The 19,042-nt window shown below is 39.6% G+C and overlaps 1 protein-coding gene across 9 annotated transcripts in view; it reads left to right on the forward strand.

Annotated features, from left to right (window-relative positions):
- The window catches only part of ARHGAP12 (Rho GTPase activating protein 12), a 117,790-nt gene that overhangs the window by 16,338 nt on the left and 82,410 nt on the right, over window positions 1-19,042 (forward strand). For all 9 annotated transcript variants that reach the window (XM_045554177.1, XM_045554122.1, XM_045554142.1 and 6 more), the window contains exons 2-3: window positions 3,645-3,686; window positions 5,775-6,529. In XM_045554177.1, the coding sequence (XP_045410133.1) occupies window positions 5,852-6,529 (678 nt within the window). In that variant the 5' untranslated portion in view covers window positions 3,645-3,686; window positions 5,775-5,851. The remainder of the gene's footprint in view (window positions 1-3,644; window positions 3,687-5,774; window positions 6,530-19,042) is intronic.

Here is a 19,042-nt window from a genome sequence, read left to right on the forward strand (position 1 = left end):
TCTCGCTTTGTTGCCCAGGCTAAAGTGAGTGCTGTGGCATCAGCCTAGCTCATAGCAACCTCAAACTTCCAGGCTCAAGTGGCCTTCCGAGTAGCTGGAACAACAGGCACACACCACCACGCCCGGCTGATTTTTACTATTTTTAGTAGAAACAGGTCTTGCTCTTGCTCAGGCTGGTCTTGAACTCCTGACCTCAAATGATCCTCTGGCCTTGGCCTCCCACAGTGCTAGGATTACAGGCATGAGCCACCTCGCCCAGCCTAGAACCTACTTAATTTGTCATCACCATCTTTTTTTACTCTTCCTCCTCATTCTCTTCATCTTCCTCATCTTCCTTCTTTTTCTTCCTTTTTTAAGCCTTGACAACTTTCTGCTGCATCAGGTTTTCCTTACGCCAAGTCTCTCCTGGTGTCTTTGCAGCATTACCAGTGGATGGGCCAGTATGTTTTATTTTGATTTTTGAGCAATACTTAGAACAAACAAGAAAAAGGCCGAAGGAGGTCTTTTGGGTGCATTGGGGTCCTTGAACTTCTTGTTTGTTTCCCCTTTCGGAGGGATATAAAGTTTTGCACTTCTCTTTCATAGCAAGCTTTGTCCGTCTTTGCCATGCCTTCAGATTTTCTTTTCTCTTTAGCAGACATGATCTTTCACTTCTCTGAGCGCTTCTTTGAAAACTCGGAGAAGTTGATGAAGCATCTGGTCCTGCTTCTTGTGTTCCTCCCAACAAGTTTGCAACAAAGAAGACTATGATGCCATTTTGCCTTTTGGCTTTTTAGGCTCTCCTCTGCCAGTGTTTACTTATTTTTCCTCAGCCAGGCAGAGTTGCCCAGTGCCCCTACTGTCTCTGTGGAGCTCAGTGTACTGTTGACACATGGGATCGTATCAAACTAAAGCACTTCTGCGCAGCAAAGGAAAGTCAGCAGAGTGAAGAGACAGCCTACAGAATGGGAGAAAATATCTGCAAACTATGCATCTAACAGAGGGCTAATATTTTTATTCTTTTTGAATTCATAATTTATAATAAGTCTTTTCCTTTCATTTTTATTTTATCTAACTTTTCCTAGACCTTGGGTTATAATACATAATTCTTGCTACATGACTTTCTATACATCCATAATTTTAAGAGTTTCTCTTAGGGGCTTCCCAGCTTCTTTCCCCACCCTTCACCCCAGCGTCAACTAGAAATCCATCTAGGCTCCTATTCTCTTGGCCCATTGTGTCCACGCTTGCTTATTTCATCTGCTTTGGTATCTAACTACCCTCTCTGTATAGATGTCTTGTGACTTCCTTATCTGTCTCCCTGACTCCTCCCTCATACTGATCTTCACAGTCACTGGGAAAGGTGTGGTCCTGAGGCCTGGCAGTGTGGATTGGCCTTTAACCCGCTGTTTCCCAGCCCACAGTTCCTCTCCCACTAGCCTGAAATCATACAGCTTACTTGTTATTCTTCATACTCTTCTCTCCTCCATCCCTATGAATACATGTCTAACCAATCACCCAATGTCTGAGCCCCTGTAACCTGCTGGAAAGTAGCTGCATGTTCCCTCACTCATCTCCATATATTCAAAGGTACTTCTTAAGTTATTGTATTACTTCCCTGGGGGGGGGGAAATAAATCATCCAAGGATAAGTATTTCAGTGTGAAATTTTGGATAGCTGTAGTGAAAAATTTATGTAGGTAAAGGATTAAAGCACATAGTGACTAATGTCCTGGTAATGCACAAAAGTAAAGGCTGAATAATCGGAAGGTTAGAATTTCTGTTTCCTGTGATGGGAGAGACCACAGGATGAGCAGATTTGGCAGGGCTGGGGTAGGGTAGAGATAGGAAATAGATTTTTGGATGTGATAAGTTTTAGGTACTTACTAGACCAGCAAGTGGATTTGGTTGTTATTTGTCGATAATCCCCTTTTTTTTTTTTTTTTTTGAGACAGAGTCTCCCTTTGTTGCCCGGGCTAGAGTGAGTGCCGTGGCGTCAGCCTAGCTCACAGCAACCTCAAACTCCTGGGCTTAAGTGATCCTCCTGCTCAGCCTCCCAAGTAGCTGGGACTACAGGCATGCGCCACCATGCCCAGCTCATTTTTTCTATATATATTTTTAGTTGGCCAGATAATTTATTTCTGTTTTTAGTAGAGACGGGGTCTTGCTCTTGCTCAGGCTGGTCTTGAACTCCTGACCTCAAGCGATCCACCCGCCTCGGCCTCCCAGAGTGCTAGGATTACAGGCGTGAGCCACCACACCCGGCCAGTAGTCCTTTTTAATCTAGAAGAATCTCCCTTCCTTTTTTCATTTTTTTTAACATTGACTTTTTTGAAGAGTTCAGGTTCTCACATTCTGGATTTGTTTGATTGTTTCCTAATAATTGCTTGAGGTGAAACATACTTTTGGCAAGAATACAATGTAGGTGACATTGTGTATGTTTTACTGCATCACATTAGGGGGCATTTCTTGTCACTTGTCTTATTAGTTGTTAAGTTTGATCATTTAGTTAAACTCACGGGTGCCAGATCTCTCCATTGTAAAGGTATATGTTCCTATTTAAAAATTAGAAAATAATCTGTGGAGAAATGTGTTAGGACTCCCAATAACTTTTCTTTTTTGAGATAGAGGCTCACTCTTTTGCCTGAGCTAGAGTGCAGTGGCATCATCATAACTCAGGTGCAGCCTTAAACTCCTGGGCTCAAGTGATTCTCCTGCCTCAGCCTCCTGAGTCTCTGGGACTATAGGTGTGTGCCACCATGCCTGGCTAATTTCATTTTTATATTTTGTAGAGATGAGGTCTCACTGTGTTGCTCAGGCTGGTCTTGAACTCCTGGCCTCAGTCGATCCTCCCACCTTGGCCTTCCAAAGTACTAGGATTACAAATGTGAGTCACCGTGCCTGGCTAGGACTCCCAATAACTTTTTTTTTTTTTTTTTTGAGACAGAGTCTCACTCTGTTGCCCAGGCTGGAGTACCGTGGCGTCAGCCTAGCTCACAGCAGCCTCAAATTCCTGGGCTCAAACAATCCTCCTGCCTTAGCCTCCCGAGTAGCTGGGACTACAGGCATGTGCCACCATGCCCGGCTAATTTTTTCTGTATATATTTTTAGTTGTCCATATAATTTCTTTCTATTTTTAGTAGAGATGGGGTCTCGCTCTTGCTCAGGCTGGTCTCGAACTCCTGAGCTCAAATGATCTGCCCGCCTTGGCCTCCCCGAGTGCTAGGATACAACATGCCTGGCCTCCCAATAACTTTTAATGTATGTTTTTATTCTCTTTACCCGCTCAACACCATAAACTTGAAAAACAATTCTGTCATCTTAACAATTTCACAAAAGTTGTTTCTCATATAATCAGAAGTTAAAAAGATATTTCTGTCAGAATAAAGAAAATAAGGGGCAGAATGAAGTTGTAACAATGTAGACATGAATTAGGAGAGGGCAGTGTAACACAGACGGCAGTGGCTTTTGCTGATTGTGGCTTTTGCTGATTTTGTTTGTACATGTTTGGAGGATGGAGCTGCCCACAATCATGATGTATCAAACTGTCCTGTGTTCCTTATAGCTGTTATAAAAATGTTTTGCTTCCAAAAATGTAAGCAACATTATATTCTTAGCCTTCTTTAAGCAATCCTGGTTAGAGTTAATGAACTTTTTTTTTTATAGGTTTAAATGTAATGCTGGATATTTAGATCTTCTGTTTTTAAGGTAAGTTTTTATTTTTATTTTTTGACATAATATTACTGTGTTAAACTTTTTAGTCAAATAGTTTGTTTAGAAAGTGAAGTTTAGCTACTGAAATTTTATCAGTAACTTATTTACCATTTGGGCTTACGGGCTCTATGCACCACAGAGAAGAATGTTGTCCTCAGGGGGAAGATTGCTACTGTATCTGCAGTGTAGAGTAACATGCTCAGTACTTGTGTGCCGAAGAAAACTGGTATGTTGTCCTGCAACTTTGGGCTTACACATTTTTGATGTATCTCAGTTTGCTTTAGTGTGCTTGAGTGTCGGGTTGAATGTGTTGGTTTCCTAGGGCTGCTGTAACACAGTGCCACAAACTGGGTGGCTTAAGCAGACTCTCACAGGTCTGGGGTCTAGAAGTCCAAAATCAGTGTTGGCAGAGCTGTGCTCCCTCTGAGTCTCCAGGGGAGAATCCTTCCTTGCCTCTTCCAGCTTCTGGTTGCTGGCAGTCCTTGGTGCTCTTTGGCTTGTAGCTGCTTCACTCTAATTTCTGCCTCTGTCTTACCACTGTCTTCTTCCTCTGTATGTCTGCTTTGTGTCTCTAAATCTCCCTGTCCTTATAGAGACACTAGTTATTGGATTTTGGAGCCCAAAATCAAATAAGACCTTGTCTTACCTTGATTGCATCTACAGAGACCCTGTTTCCAAGCAAGGCCACAGTCACAGGTCCTGGGTTTAGGACTTGATCATGTGTTTTTGTGAAACACATTTGTCCCACAACAGCTGGAGGCTGTTCAAGTTGTAGCGATGTTAAGCTGCTGTGATCATTTTGAATCTGTAGTGCTGTGTTCTGTAAGGTACTAAAATATTTTGGAATTGGTATAGAAATAAAAGTGAATGCTAGATTACTCAAGCCAGTTTTCTTTCTTTTTTCTTCCTTTCCTTTCTTTCTTTCTTCCTTTCCTTTTTTCTGCCCTTCTTCTCTTTCTTCCTTTCCTTTCCCTTTCCTTTCCCTCCCCCTTCCCTCCTCCTTCCTTTCCCCTTTCCCAAAGGATCTCACTCTGTTGCCCAGGCTAGAGTGCAGTGGCATCAGCCTAGCTCACAGCAACCTCAAACTCCTGGGCTCAAGTGATCCTCATGCCTCAGCCTCCCAAGTATCTGGGACTAGAGGTTTGAGCCACCATGTCTGGCTAATTTTTCTATTTTTTGTAGAGAGGTGGTCTCACTCTTGCTCAGGCTGGTCTCGAACTCCTGGCCCTCAAAGCAATCCTCCTGTCTCAGCCTCCCAAAGTGCTGGGATTACATGCATGAGCCACCATGCCTGGCCTAGCTCTATTTCTAACAGCCTTTGAATTGGGGAGTAGGGTGGATTTTTTAACACGTATGAATAAAAAGACTAATTATTTGTTGGCATTTATGAGATTCAACCTGAAAGGGATTGTGGCCCTGCTGAGTAGAGGTAAAAGGGAAATCAAGTAAACTAGTGGTTTCTCTGTATCTGTGTTTGTGTTTTGCTCAATTATAATATTGGTCTTTTTATCATTTACATTAAGTATTATTAAACTTACACAATTGAGTAATTTTAGCTTTTTTTAAAAGTTCACTAATGCCCTTGTTCTTTTTGGAAACTAAGGAGTAAAATATTAATACATGGTGACTGAAGTTCAGCTGAAAAAGGGCATTACATAGTACGTATGGTGAACCCAGCTGACTGCCTGGCCCTCAGTGCCTAATACAGATTCCTTGTTACTACTAGTGAGCCTTTCTCAGAAGGTAAAGAAGGTTTGAGGTAGTCATGAAAGGAAGCAAAGTTCTTCCCAACTCGTATTTTGGTAGTCTTATGTCCGGCTGGTTACTGTATTTACTGTTCCAGTCATTGGTTTTAGTTTTGTTCATAAATGACTGAAAAATGTAGGTTATAATTAGAATGAAAGTGTTATTAATGTAGGACAGCACATATGGTATTAGACAGATGCATGTTTATTTTCTGGGGTTTGAGATTTGAAGTAATATTCTTTAAATGGCCTTTAAATTTTATATTTGCGAGTAAATATAAAATCCAGATTACATTAACTTTTTTCTTCATTCTCTTCTTCCATTTGAATAAAATAGCTGTGTTAATCCAACAAGCCATAAAGCCATAATGTGGCATACCATCCTTTTTGAGAGGTGAATATTACTGAGTAAAAATGGCTGACAGAAGCGGAAGGATTGTTCCAGGACAAGTGTATATCGAAGTAGAATATGATTATGAATATGAAGCAAAGGACAGAAAGATTGTCATAAAACAAGGGGAGCGGTACATCTTGGTGAAAAAGACAAATGATGATTGGTGGCAGGTCAAGCCAGATGAGAATTCCAAAGCGTTCTATGTGCCAGCCCAGTACGTGAAGGAGGTAACCCGCAAGGCCCTGATGCCGCCTACTAAGCCCGCAGCTGGACTGCCAAATAATTCTGTGAAAGTGGTACAGAGTCTGCATCTTCAGAGATCAACAGAAAATGTGAACAAATTGCCTGAGCTTTCAAGTTTTGGAAAGCCATCGTCGTCTGTTCAAGGAACAGGTCTCATTCGTGATGCAAATCAGAATTTTGGACCCAGTTATAATCCAGGTCAGACTCTCAACCTAAGCCTGGACCTGACCCATAATAATGGAAAATTTAACAGTGACTCACATTCTCCTAAAGTTTCCAGCCAGAATAGGACACGCTTATTTGGTCATTTTCCCGGCCCAGAGTTCTTGGACATAGAGAAAACTAGTTTCTCCCAGGAACAGTCTTGTGATTCGGCAGGAGAAGGCTCGGAAAGGATTCACCAGGATTCAGAATCTGGCGATGAACTGAGCAGCAGCTCCACGGAACAGATAAGGGTAAGATTAAAACTAGGATGATGAAAGACTTACACCACCTTAGTAAAAATATTAATTATAGATTTTTTTAAATTAAAATCTTTATGAAAGTTAAGACTTGTTTGTTTTGCCTTATGTGCTCAGAATAGATGGGTCCTATCCTGATTTAAAGAGGTAGAATATATGTGAAATAACTTGTGGAGTTCATAAAGGGTTACTTTATGGTTTTCATAATTCTTTTTTTTTTTTCTTTTGAGTCAGAGTCTCGCTTTGTTGCCCGGGCTAGAGTGAGTGCTGTGGCGTCAGCCTAGCTCACAGCAACCTCAAACTCCTGGGCTTCAGCGATCCTCCTGCTCAGCCTTCCAGGTAGCTGGGACTACGGGCATGTGCCACCATGCCCAGCTCATTTTTTCTGTATATATTTTTAGTTGACCAGATAACTTCTTTCTATTTTTAGTAGAGATGGGGTCTCGTTCTTGCTCAGGCTGGTCTCGAACTCCTGACCTCGAGCGATCCACCCGCCTTGGCCTCCCAGAGTGCTAGGATTACAGGCGTGAGCCACCGTGCCCGCCCTGTTTTCATAATTCTTGTAGGAGTAAACATACTTAAATGTGGAAATTTTTTTTTCTCTCTATAGATTATGCATAAGGCAGAAGAATGATGATGTTTCTTTTTCATCAAAAGTTTTACTGTTTTCTAGTTGTACTCATTTTGACTTGTTTCCAAGAAGTCTTTAAGATATATTAATTATAATGTTGAAAGATGTCACTGGGATATTAATTGCTAACTTTTGTTCTTTTAAACTTGTTTATTAACCTTGAATAACAAAAAAAATATACAGCTCACAAATCTTTACCTCCATTCATATACCTTTGTCTCTTAAGTGTCTAAAAGTATCCACACTTGATTGCATTGAAGATTAGCCTGGAAAAAATTTTGTGTCCCTATGGTTTAATTTTTTTTTTTAATATAACTTTCTTTAGAGATTAGGTGTTTGCCACTATATTTCTTAAGTGAAGTCATTTTAAAAGCACATGTGTGAAATTGAAACTGGAATGTAGTTGAAAAGTCTAATTAATACATTTTTGTCCTAAACTTGTGTTGTAGGATTATTCATCAGGTTAAATCTGTGTATTATTTTGAGGCTGCTCTTAGGGGTGGTCTGATTGTCATGGAAGTACATTCTTTTTGTAGGTTGTAATTTTTCTTGTAACATTTTAGAATGGAAATAGGAAAAAAGGAAGATTCTCTAGAAAAATTTCTGGTGTTTGAGATTGAGGCAGTTACATGAAGTAGCACCATCAGCTTATCATTGTGTGTCTTAGTAGGCTGTTCTGAAGAACAGTCTTTATGTGATAGTCTGACATAGGATATATAATGTTTCCTGGAATTGTGCTGTTGTGCATTCCTCCTTAGGGAACTAGTGGGCCTTGGAAAGATGTATGTTTTCTATTCCATCCAGCCATCACCACTATTTCACACTTCAGATTACATTTTATATTTATGTATACAAGTGATCCTGTGTTCTCTTCATTATGGTCATCTTCAGTTAAGTTCACTGCACTCCGGAAGTTGATGGCACCTGTCCTGTCCTGGGGCCGTAACATTGTTTAGAAATCCTATTAGATTTCTCCAGCCAGCCCTCTCTCCAGCTGACTCTCCATGGCAACTGTTTCAGATCTTTTCCATTTTCTTCAGTTCTCTGATTCACTTGTTTTCCCCTGCTCTTGTAAGATAACCTTGCTTTCCACTTTATAGCAAAAATTAAAGCCATGGATGGGCACTTTGGGGAGCATGTACCACATAGTGGTCAATAGTGCTGGCTTTAGATTTGAATCTGGTTCCCTATCACTTGCCAGCTGTGTGATAATTGGGGAGGATTGTTTAACTCCCATACGTTTCAGTTTCTGCATCTTACAAGGTGGGGGTCCACAGGTTGCTGAGGCACATATTAAATGCATTAGGTATCTATTGCTGCTTAATAAATTACCCCCAAATTTAGTGGCTTAAAACAGTGACCACTTACTATCTCTCAGTTTCTGTGGGTCAGTAAATCAGAAGCAGTTTTGTAGGGTGGTTCTGAAGGTTTGAGGTCTCTCATGAGGTCGCAGTCCTGTGAAGGCTGGGGCTGGAGGAGCTGCTTCTGAAGATGGCCCACTCACAGGGTGTCAGCTGGGCCTCTTCTTGGCTGCCTGAGTGTTGTGGCTCGCTTTCCCCAGGCGGAACAATCAAAGAGAAAACATGGTAGAAGCTGCACTGTCTTTTATGCCCTAACCTTGGAAGTCACACTGTCACATCCTATTGACTCTGCATCTCAGCCCACTTCTGTGTGGGTGGAGACTACACAGGCTGTGAATATCAGGGTTTGAGGGTCTTTGAGGCCACATTGGGGGCTGGCTATCACAATACATATTCCATAAAATGTAGCTGCCATTATTATTGTCATTTCTATTATTTCCAAATCTGTAAGTACATCTGTGTCAGCAATCACCTTTTCCTCCAGTACGATGCAAGCGTCCCACATTTTATACTTTTGCCACATTTAATGAACCTTGTGCTAAAGGTTATAGTATTGTGCTCATATGGCTTTGGATTTGATGCCAAGTCTTTTCCATCAGCATCTAAATTTGCTTATGTTTTTCCCATCTTAGTAAAGCTCTTCATCAGCCCTGCCTTCCTCTGTGAGTATCAGTTTATTGCCCTTTTCCTTTATTGGCATCTTCTGGAAGAATTGTATTTGCCTCTCTGCATTTCCTCACTTCCCTCCCACTCTGTAACCTTTTCTGGTGTGACTTCTGGCTTTACCACGCCACCCAAACTGCATCTGCTAAAAGACACTCATGATTTCATTGTTGATAAACTTACAGGCAATTAAAAAATTTTATGTGTAATTAATCTATTATCACAGTCAACAAGATTAATAATCAAATATTTTTTACTGAGGCGTACGATGTAATTGTGTAAACTGTAGTAATCATCAGTGTGTGGCCTGATGAATTTTTACTTACGTATACACTCTGTAGCCAACCTTGAGCCCCTTCCCAGTCAGTATTCACACCTCTAGCTCCTGTGTCCCTGCCAGATTTTAATTTTTTTGACTTATATCACTATTTGATCAGCCTTGTTTAATTAAACTTTTCGTTTTGAGGTGATTCTAGATTCATATGCAGTTGTAAGAAATAATATGGAGTGATCTCCTGCACCCTCTATCCAGTTACCTTTGGTGGTAACATCTTGCAAAACTATACTGTAATATCACAATCAGGATTTTGATATTGGTACAGTCAATATTCTGAGCATTTCCATCATCACAGGGATCTCTCCTGTTGCCCTTTTATAGCCATACCCACTCCCCTCCCACCCATCCCCTCACTCTGGCCACCACTGGTCTGTTCTCCATTGCTGTAATTTTGTCATTTCAAGAATATTATATAAATGGAATCATACCTTTGGGGATTGGCTTTTTCATTCAGCATGATTCTCTGGAGATTGATCCAGGTTGCTGTGTGTATCAATAGTTGGTTCTTTTTTTTGCTGAGGGGTATTCTATGGTATGGATGTACCATAGTGTATTTAACCATTCATCCACTGAAGGGCGTCTGTGTTGTTTCCAGTTTTTGGCTATTGCAAACGAAGTTGCTGTAAACGTTTCTATATAGGTTTTTGTGTGAACATGACTTTTCATTTCTTTGGAATAAATGCCTACAAGTATAATGCTGGTCCTAAACTAGTTGCATGTTTAGTTGTTTAGGAAATTCCCAAAGTGTTTTACAGAGCATGACTGTACCATTTTACATTTCACCAGCAATTATGAGTGATCCATTTCCTCTGCATCCTCACCAGCATTTGGTGTTGTCACTATATATTTAGCCATCTGCTAGGTGTATTGTGATACATATCTCATTTTGATTTTAATTTGCATTTCCCTAATGGCTAATGATGTTGAACATCTTTTCATGCATTTATTTGCCCTATGTCCTCCTCTTTGAAATGTTTCATCATGTCTTTTGCCCGTTTTGTAATTGGCTTGTTGCTTTACTCTGTTGAGTTTTGAGAGTTCTTTATATAGTTTATGTATGTATAGTCATTTGTCAGATACATAGTTTGTAAATATTTCCTCCCAGTGTGTAGCTTGTCTTTTCATCTTCTTAATAGGGTCTTTTGCAGAGCAAAAGTTTTTAATTTTGATGAAGTCTAACTTATTTTTCCTTTACGGATCATGTTTTTTTGTCAAGTCTGAGGACTTATAGCTGTTTTAGGCTTTTCCAGAGAAACAGAACCAACAGAGGGTATGTGTGTGTGGAGTTGTGCACTGCATAACATTTTGGTCAGTGACGGACTGCATATATAATAGTGGTCCCATAAGATTATAATACTGTGTTTTTACTGTATCTTTTCTGTGTTTAGATATGTTTGTTTATTTATTTATTTTTCCTGAGACGGAGTCTTGCTGTGTTGCCCAGGCTGGTGTCGACCTCCTGTGCTCTGGCGATCCTCCTGCCTCAGCCTCCCAAGTAGCTGGCACTACAGGTGCACACCATACCTGGCTAATTTTTTTTTTAAATTTTTTGTAGAAATGGGGTATGGCTATGATGCCCAAGATTAAGTTTAATTTTTGTGTAAGATGTGAGACTTAGATCAAGGTTTTTTTTGTTGCCTGTGGATACAAAATCAATTGTCAAAAATCAATTGGGCATATTTGTGTGGGTCTATTTTTGGGTCTTCCATTCTGTTTTACTCATATCTGCCCTTATCTAGTACCATGCAGCCTTATTTACTGTAGCTATATAGTAAGTCTCAATCAGGGAAGCAGATGCCTCCCAGTTTAGTCTTTTTCAAAATTGTTTTAAGTATTGTAATAGGCTGAATAATAGCCACCAAAGATGTCGGGACCTAATCCCTGGAACCTATTTGGAAAAGGGGTTTTTGCAGATGTGATTAAGTTAAGGATCTTGAGATGAGGGGATTGTACTAGGCCCTGCATCACAGATGTCTTTATAAGAGACAGGCAGAGGGCACCACACACGCAGAAGAAGAAGGCTATGTGAAGATGAAACAGAGAGATTTGAAGATGCTGGCTGAAAATAAATGCAGTGTGACCAGAAGCCAAGGAATGCCAGCAGCCACCAGCAGCTGGAAGAGGCAAAGAAAGAATTCTCCCCTGGAGCCTCTGGTATACATATATAGGAATGTCAGAGTGGTTAACTTGTATCCCTGTGGAAAACAACTTTCTCAACTACAATATCGTACCTATAGTATTAGAATATAGTACTTTAGTTTTCCAGACTCCACTCATTTTCAAAGTTTGTAGGATTAGCACATTTTCCCCCAACCTGGTTTAGGGAGGTAGTTTCATATATTTGTAGTAAAGTTAGGTGGTTTTGTCATATACTGCATTTCATTCTGGGATTCCCACCCCACCTCAGAACTCCTACATTCAAGAAAAAATTGCGTACATTGAGGTTCATTCTTTGTGTCGTAAAGTTCAGTGGGTCCTGACAAATGCGCAGTATTGCGTATCACAATTACGATCCCATGCAGAATAGTTTCACTACCCTGACAAATCCCCTGTACTTCAGCTATTCATTCTCCTTCCCCTCCCTTCCAACCTCTGGCAGCCACTCACCCTTTTACTCTCACTGTAGTTTTGTCTTTTCCAGAATGTTTTTTAATTGGAATCATACAGTAGGTAGCTTTTTCAGATTGTCTTCTTAGGAGTATGTACTTAAGATTCATCCATGCCTTCTCATGGCCTGATAGCTCATTTGTTTTTATTGCTGAGTAATGCTTTGTATGGATGTACCAGTTTGTTTATTCATTCATCTGTTGAGTGATCTCTTGATTGCTTCCAGTTTTTGTCAGTTACTAATAAAACTGCTAAAACATTCATCTGCAGGTGTTTTCTCTAGACATAAATTTCAGATCAGAACTGCCGTCCTTCAGAGTGGCTTTACTATTTCCGCATTCCCATTAGCAATGAGTAAGAGTTTCTCTTGCCCCACATCTTTACCAGCATGTGATGTTGTATATTTTGGGAGGGGGGTGGTTACCCATTCTAATGGTTGTGTAGGATCTCATTGTTTTAATTTACATTCCCTGATAACAAATGATGTTGAACATCTTTTCATAGGTTTATTTATACCATATTAATATCTTCTTTGGTGAAGTGCCTGTTCAGATTTTTTGCTGAGTTAAGGGTTTTTTTCCTTATTGTTGAGTTTTAACAGTTCCTTGTCTATTTTGCACAAAAATCCTTTATTGGACAATATATGCTTTACAGATATTTTCTCCCAGTCTGTAGCTTGTCTTTTCATTCTCTTAACAGTGTCTCTTGCAGAGCAGAAGTTTTTAATTTTAATAAAGTCCAAAACTTAATTATCTTCTTTATGGATCATGTTTTTACTCTTGTATCTAAAAACTCAACGCTAAACCCTAGGTCACCTAGATTTTCTGTTTCATTTCTAGAGTTTTTATAGTTTTGCATTTTAAATGTAGGTCTATGATTCATTTTTAGTTAATTTTTATGAAAGGTGTAAGGTCTTTGTCTAGGTTCATTTTTTTTTTGCATATTTCCATCTAATTGTTCCGCACCCCCCCCATCCCCCCGTTTGTTGAAAAAAATTTTCTTTCTCCACTAAATTGCCTTTGTGCCTTTGTCAAAGATCAGTTGGTTGTATTTGTGTGGGTGCATTTCTGGGCTCTTTACTCTGTTTCATTGATCTATGTGTCATTCTTTTGCTAATACCATGCGGTCTGGATTAATGTAGCTTTACAATAAGTGTTGAAATTAGGTAGTATATGTCTTCCTACTTTGTTCTACTTCAGTATTGTGTTGGAAATTCTAGGCCTTTTGCCTTTCCATATAAAGTTTAAATTCAGTTTGTTCAAACCTACCAAATAGTTTGTTGGGAGTTTGATTGGAATTGGATTGAATCTATAGATCAAGTTCGGAAGAATTGACATCCTAACACTGTTGAGTCTTCTAATCCATGGTCAAAGACTATGTATTATGTAGACTGCTTTCGATTTGTTCATTAGAGTTTTACAGTTTTCTGTACCCTTTAGGTGTTACCACACTATCTCGCTATGTTCCCCAGCCCCAAGCTACCATTAATCTACTCTCTGTCCCTCCAGATTTTCCTTTTCTGGACCTTTTATTTCAGTGCAATCATAGTGTACGTAGTTTTCTGTGACTGACTTCTTTCACTTAGCCTAATGTTTTCAAGGTTTATCCATGTTGTAGCATGTGTCAGTGCTCTATTCCTTTTCATGGTAGAATAATACTGTATTATTTATCCATCTGTCACTTTTTAAACATTTTGGTTGTTTCCACGTTTTGACTAGTATGAATAATCCTGCTATAAACATTTGTATACAAATTTTTGTGTGGACATATGTTTTTATTTCTCTTGGGTAGATACCGAGAAGTGCAATTGTGGAGTCACAGGGTAAATTTATGTTTAACTGTTTGAGGAACTGCCAGACTGTTTTCCAAAGTGGCTATACCATTTTACATTCCCATCAGCAGTGTGTGAGGGTTCCAGTTTCTCCACATCCTCATCAGTGCTTGCTACCATCTGACTTTGATTATAGCTATCCTAGTGGGGTGAAATGTCTGATTGTGGCTTGGATTTGCATTTGCCTCATGATAATAATGTTGAGCATCTTCCGTATGTTCATTGGCTATTTGTGTGTGTTCCTTGGAGAAATGTTTATTCAAATCTTTGGCCCATTTTCAAGTTTGGTTATTTGTCTTTTTATTATTGAGTTATAAGAGTTCTTTATATAAGTCCCTTATCACATATATGATTTGCAAATATTTTCTTTATATCCCATTCAGTAGTTGTCTTTTCAATTTTGTGATAATGCCCCTCTCCCCTTTTTTTTTAAAGACATGGTCTTGCTTTGTTGCCAAGTCTGGAGTGCAGTGGCTGTTCACAGATGCAGTCACCATACGCTACAGCCTCAAACTCTTTGGCTCAGCAATTCTTCCCCCTCAGCCTCCTGAGCAGCTGGGACTACAGGTGTCTGCCACCATGTTTGGGTTGGTAACACCCTTTTATTCATAGAAGTTTTTAATTTTGATGAGCTCCAATTTACCTTTTGTTTGTTAGTTATGCTTTTGGTGTCATAGCTAAGAATCCATTTTCAAATCTGAGATCATAAAGATTTACTCCCCTGCTTTCTCCTAACAGTTTTACAGTTTTAGCTCTTACATTTAAGTTTTTGATCCATTTTGAGTTACTTTTTATGTATGGTGTGAAGTAAGGGCCCAACATTCCTTCCTCCCCTCCCCCTCCCTCCCCTCCCCTCCCCTCTCCTCCCCTCTCCCTCCCTCCCCTCTCCTCCCCTCTCCCTCCCTCCCCTCCCCTCTCCTCCCCTCTCCCTCCCTCCCCTCCCCTCTCCTCCCCTCTCCCTCCCTCCCCTCCCCTCTCCTTCCCTCCCCTCCCCTCCCTTCCCCTCCCCTCCCCTCCCCTCCTCTCCCCTCCCTTCCCCTCCTCTCCCTCCCTCCCCTCCCCTCCCCTCCTCTCCCCTCCTCTCCCCTCCCTTCCCCTCCTCTCCCCTCCCTTCCCCTCCTCTCCCCTCCCCTCCCCTCCTCTCCCCTCCTCCCTCTCCCCCTTCCATCCTTCCTTCCTCCCTCCTTCCCAGCACCGTTTGTTGAAGAGTCTACGTCATTGAATGGTCTTGACACTTGTTGAAAATCAGTTGACCATAGACACATTGACACATTGATTCATTTCTGGACTCTCAGTTCTAGTCTATTGATCTATATATCTATGTTTATGCATGTATCAGACTCTTGGTTCCTCTTGCTATGTAGTGAGTTTTAAAATTGGAAAGTGTTAGTTCTCCTACTTTATTGTTCTTTTTCAAGATTGTTTTACTTATTCTGGGCCCTTTGCAATTCCGTATGAGTTTTAGAATCAGCCTGTCAGTTTCTACAGAGAAACCACCTGAGGTCCTTCTTACAAGGCTTGCTTTATGTCTGTAGATCAATTTGGGGAGTAATGCCATCTTCACAATGTTAACATTTGCAGGGAAGGTATGGTGGTCCTGAATTCCCTTTCTCTCAGTTTTATTTGTTCCAGAAAGTGTTTATTTCTGCTTTATTTTGCTGCATAATTTCTTTGGGTATAAAAATCTAGTTGGTGATTTGTTTTTCAACACCTGAAATATTTCACCCCACTCTCACCTTATTTGTGTGATTTCTGATGAGTAGTAGTCTATAATTCTTATATCCTTGTTCCTCTGTAGTTAAGGTGTTTTTTTCCTCTGGCTTCTTTCAAGATTTCTTTCCTATTTAGTTTTCTGAAGTTTGAGTATGGTATGTCTGTATGTAGGTTTTTTAGTATTTATCCCACTTTTGGTTTGGGAAGTTTCTCTTGGCATATCTTCAGGATCACTGATTCTTTCCCCAGCCACCTCCAGTCTATTGATCATACCATCAAAGGCATTTTCTGTTCTGTTACAATGTTTTAACTTTTGGCATTTCATTTTGATTCTTAAGATTTTTTTATCTCTCTGCTTACATAACTCATTTGTTTTTGTATGTTATTAATATCTATTTTTTCCTTTATGGCCCTTAACATATTAATAGTAGTTATTTTAAATTCTCTGTCTGATAATTCTAACATCTGTGCCATATCTGAGTTTGATTCTGATGCTTTCTTTGTTTCTTCAGACTGTGTTTTCTCCTTACCTTTTGACTTCCCTTGTAATTTTTGGTTGAAAGCCAGACATGTTGTATCAAGTAATAGGACTGAAATAAATAGACCTCTACTGTGAGGTATTAGGTTAATCTGGCTAGAAACTAGACTGTCTTTAATGTTTTATGTGTTGTAGGTACCAGATGTTTTAAATTCTTCCAGTATCGGCCTTTTTGTCTCTTGTTTTGGGGCCTAAGAGCCCCTTCTTCACATCTGCTGCTTGCAGCTTTTTCCCTGGTAATCCACTGTTAGTGCGCTGGAACCCTGTTGGTGTGGTGGGAAGGTGTGGGGGAAGAGGTAGTGTTCTGTAATCTTAAGATTAAATCTCAGTCTTTTAGTGTGTCTATGTCATTGAGCTGTGCAATTCACAAGTGTTTCTTGGCTTCCCTTGAGTAAGACAGGAAGGCTACATAGAGGTGGGTGGAGTCTGGGAATTGTCCTTTCCCCAGATTGGATAGGGCTCTGGTAAGGTCTCCTACCCTAGAAAGTAAGCCTTTGAAAACAATCTGGGCTTATTTCACAGTGGTTATTTTTTCCCTCCCGCTATCAGTGCCATGGGTTTGGTTCTTTACGGGAGAAGCTAGTGGTGTTTTGGGAAGTAAAACCCATAAAAAGTGTAGGGTTCCTCTCAAGACTGTTGCTCCCCCCTGGCAATTCATTAGAATTACTATTTCCGTGTTCCTACCAGTTTGTAGCTCTAGCAGCTTCTGTTCCAGGTAAGCAGATCTCCTCAGTGACTCTGGATTTGCCTCGTCTCCAAATTTTGGGGCATTAATTTGCTATGTGACCTCGGTTCTCTGATGGGTCCAAGAAATTATTGATTTTCAGTTTATTCAGCCTCTTTTTTTTTTTTTCAGTAACATAGTGTATTTATAAAATAGAAAGCTCTCTATGAAAATATACTTTTCACTGGGAAAAATAAATAAAACAAACAAATGGATCTATATAAACATTAACTTTGGTAGATTTCAGTGTAGTATAGCCCATAACAAGCACATTCGCCCTTATTCCCCCAGAGCTGCTTAACTTCTGAGTTAAGAATTTTAAAAATATTTTTAACTGAAATTTTATTATGTTGACATTTGTTTGTCACAGCACATCATCTTCAGCTAAGCCCTCAGCACTTAAAACTCTTCCTAGTTGTCGGGAGCTTAGTCAGAAGCATCTGGGACACTTGGTGGTGGAAGTTGGGGTCCCTTAGTCTCTTACGGTCGAAGTAAATGCAGTATCTGGTGAAAAGGGCTCTGCACACACTAACTGCAAAGGTGCTGTTCGGGCCCACTGTCTTCTCTCTCTCTCTCTCTCTCTCTCTCAACGCAGAGTGTGAACCAACCTCAGCATCTGCCTTGATACTTCACCATCAAGTATACTTTTAAGTGTATGTTTTTTGTAGATGTTTTTCATCAAGTTGGGAAAGTTTTCTTCTGTTATTGTTTTTTTGAGCGTTTTTTTTTTTCCAATCATGAGTGGATGCTGAATTTTGTCAAATGTTTTTCTGCATCAATTGATAGGATCATATGAGTTTTCTTTTTTAGCCTATTAATATAGTGGATTATATTGATTAATTTTCAGATGCTGAACTGGCTTTCCTGGAATATACCTCATTTGGTCATGGTCAAATGAATGATCTCATTTGGGTATTCTTTTTATATAGTGTTGAATTCTGTCTGTTAAATTTTGTATCCATGAGATATATTGGTCTGTAGTTTTGTTTTTTGTACTTTATTTGCTGTTGATATCAGGATACTAGCTTCATAAAATGAATGAGGTAGTGTTCCCTCCTATTTTGTGTGAGAGAATATGTAGAATTTGTGGTAATTCTTTAAACATTTATTATTGTTTTCCAGTGAATCTTCCTGGGCCTGGAGATTTCTTTTTGAGAAGTTTTTAAATCACAAGTTTGCTTTCTTTCATTGGGCTATCCAGATGCTCCTATTTCATATCGCCTCAAGTGATCCTCCCACCTAGACCTCCCAAAGCACTGTGATTACAGGTGCGAGTGCCTGGCCAATGAGGAGCTTTTATGATGACCATGAATCTAGAAGTGTTTAAATTATGTTCTGCATTAGCTTTTTATATTGGCAGATATATTTGTAGAAAGAGTTTCTTCATTGACAATGATAAACTAATGCATTTCTGGCATTTGAAGCCTAATCTTAAATTAATTTGGAAAATTTTATGTGTGAAACAACTCATCAAACAACATTTCAGGGTGTTACTATCATAGTATAATGGGTTCACAAAATGAGTTCTTGAATTTGTTAAAGACTTAAGCTTTATGTCTAATTGAAAATCATTTAAGTATTTCTTTTTAGTCTTTGTTCCTAAATTGTGTGGACTGCTAATATAGACATTTATTGTATTTAAAAATATAAATTTTAAGTTCATATACATACGTATATTTACAAAGTTGGGATCATATTTCACTATAGAGAATATTGAAAAAATCTGTTATAAAATAGAATTTCAGTCACGAAGAATGCTTGAGGAGTGTAATTTTTTCTAGACTAATTGGATTTTCTGGCTAATTCAGGATTAGGTATAACGTCCTTTTTGTTTTAATGTTTGTTAGAGATTTTCCTAAGTCTGTTTCCACATAGATGATGCTGAATCTAAAACAAGTATACATTGGCTTTGTATAGCAGCAGCTGGTAATGCCCCTTCATCCAGATCCTTGCCCACTGCCCACAGATCTTTCTGTTAAGTCTTCCCCACCCCCACCCAAGACTCTTGGAACCCGTGGAGTCATTATTTAGCTTTCTTAAAATTTTCTAAAATGCTGCTTTGTCACCTGCCCAGCCTCACCATAAACTCCCTACTTAATTCT

The sequence above is a fragment of the Lemur catta genome, chromosome 1 (genome assembly GCF_020740605.2).
Source record: "Lemur catta isolate mLemCat1 chromosome 1, mLemCat1.pri, whole genome shotgun sequence".
NCBI lineage: Eukaryota > Metazoa > Chordata > Mammalia > Primates > Lemuridae > Lemur > Lemur catta.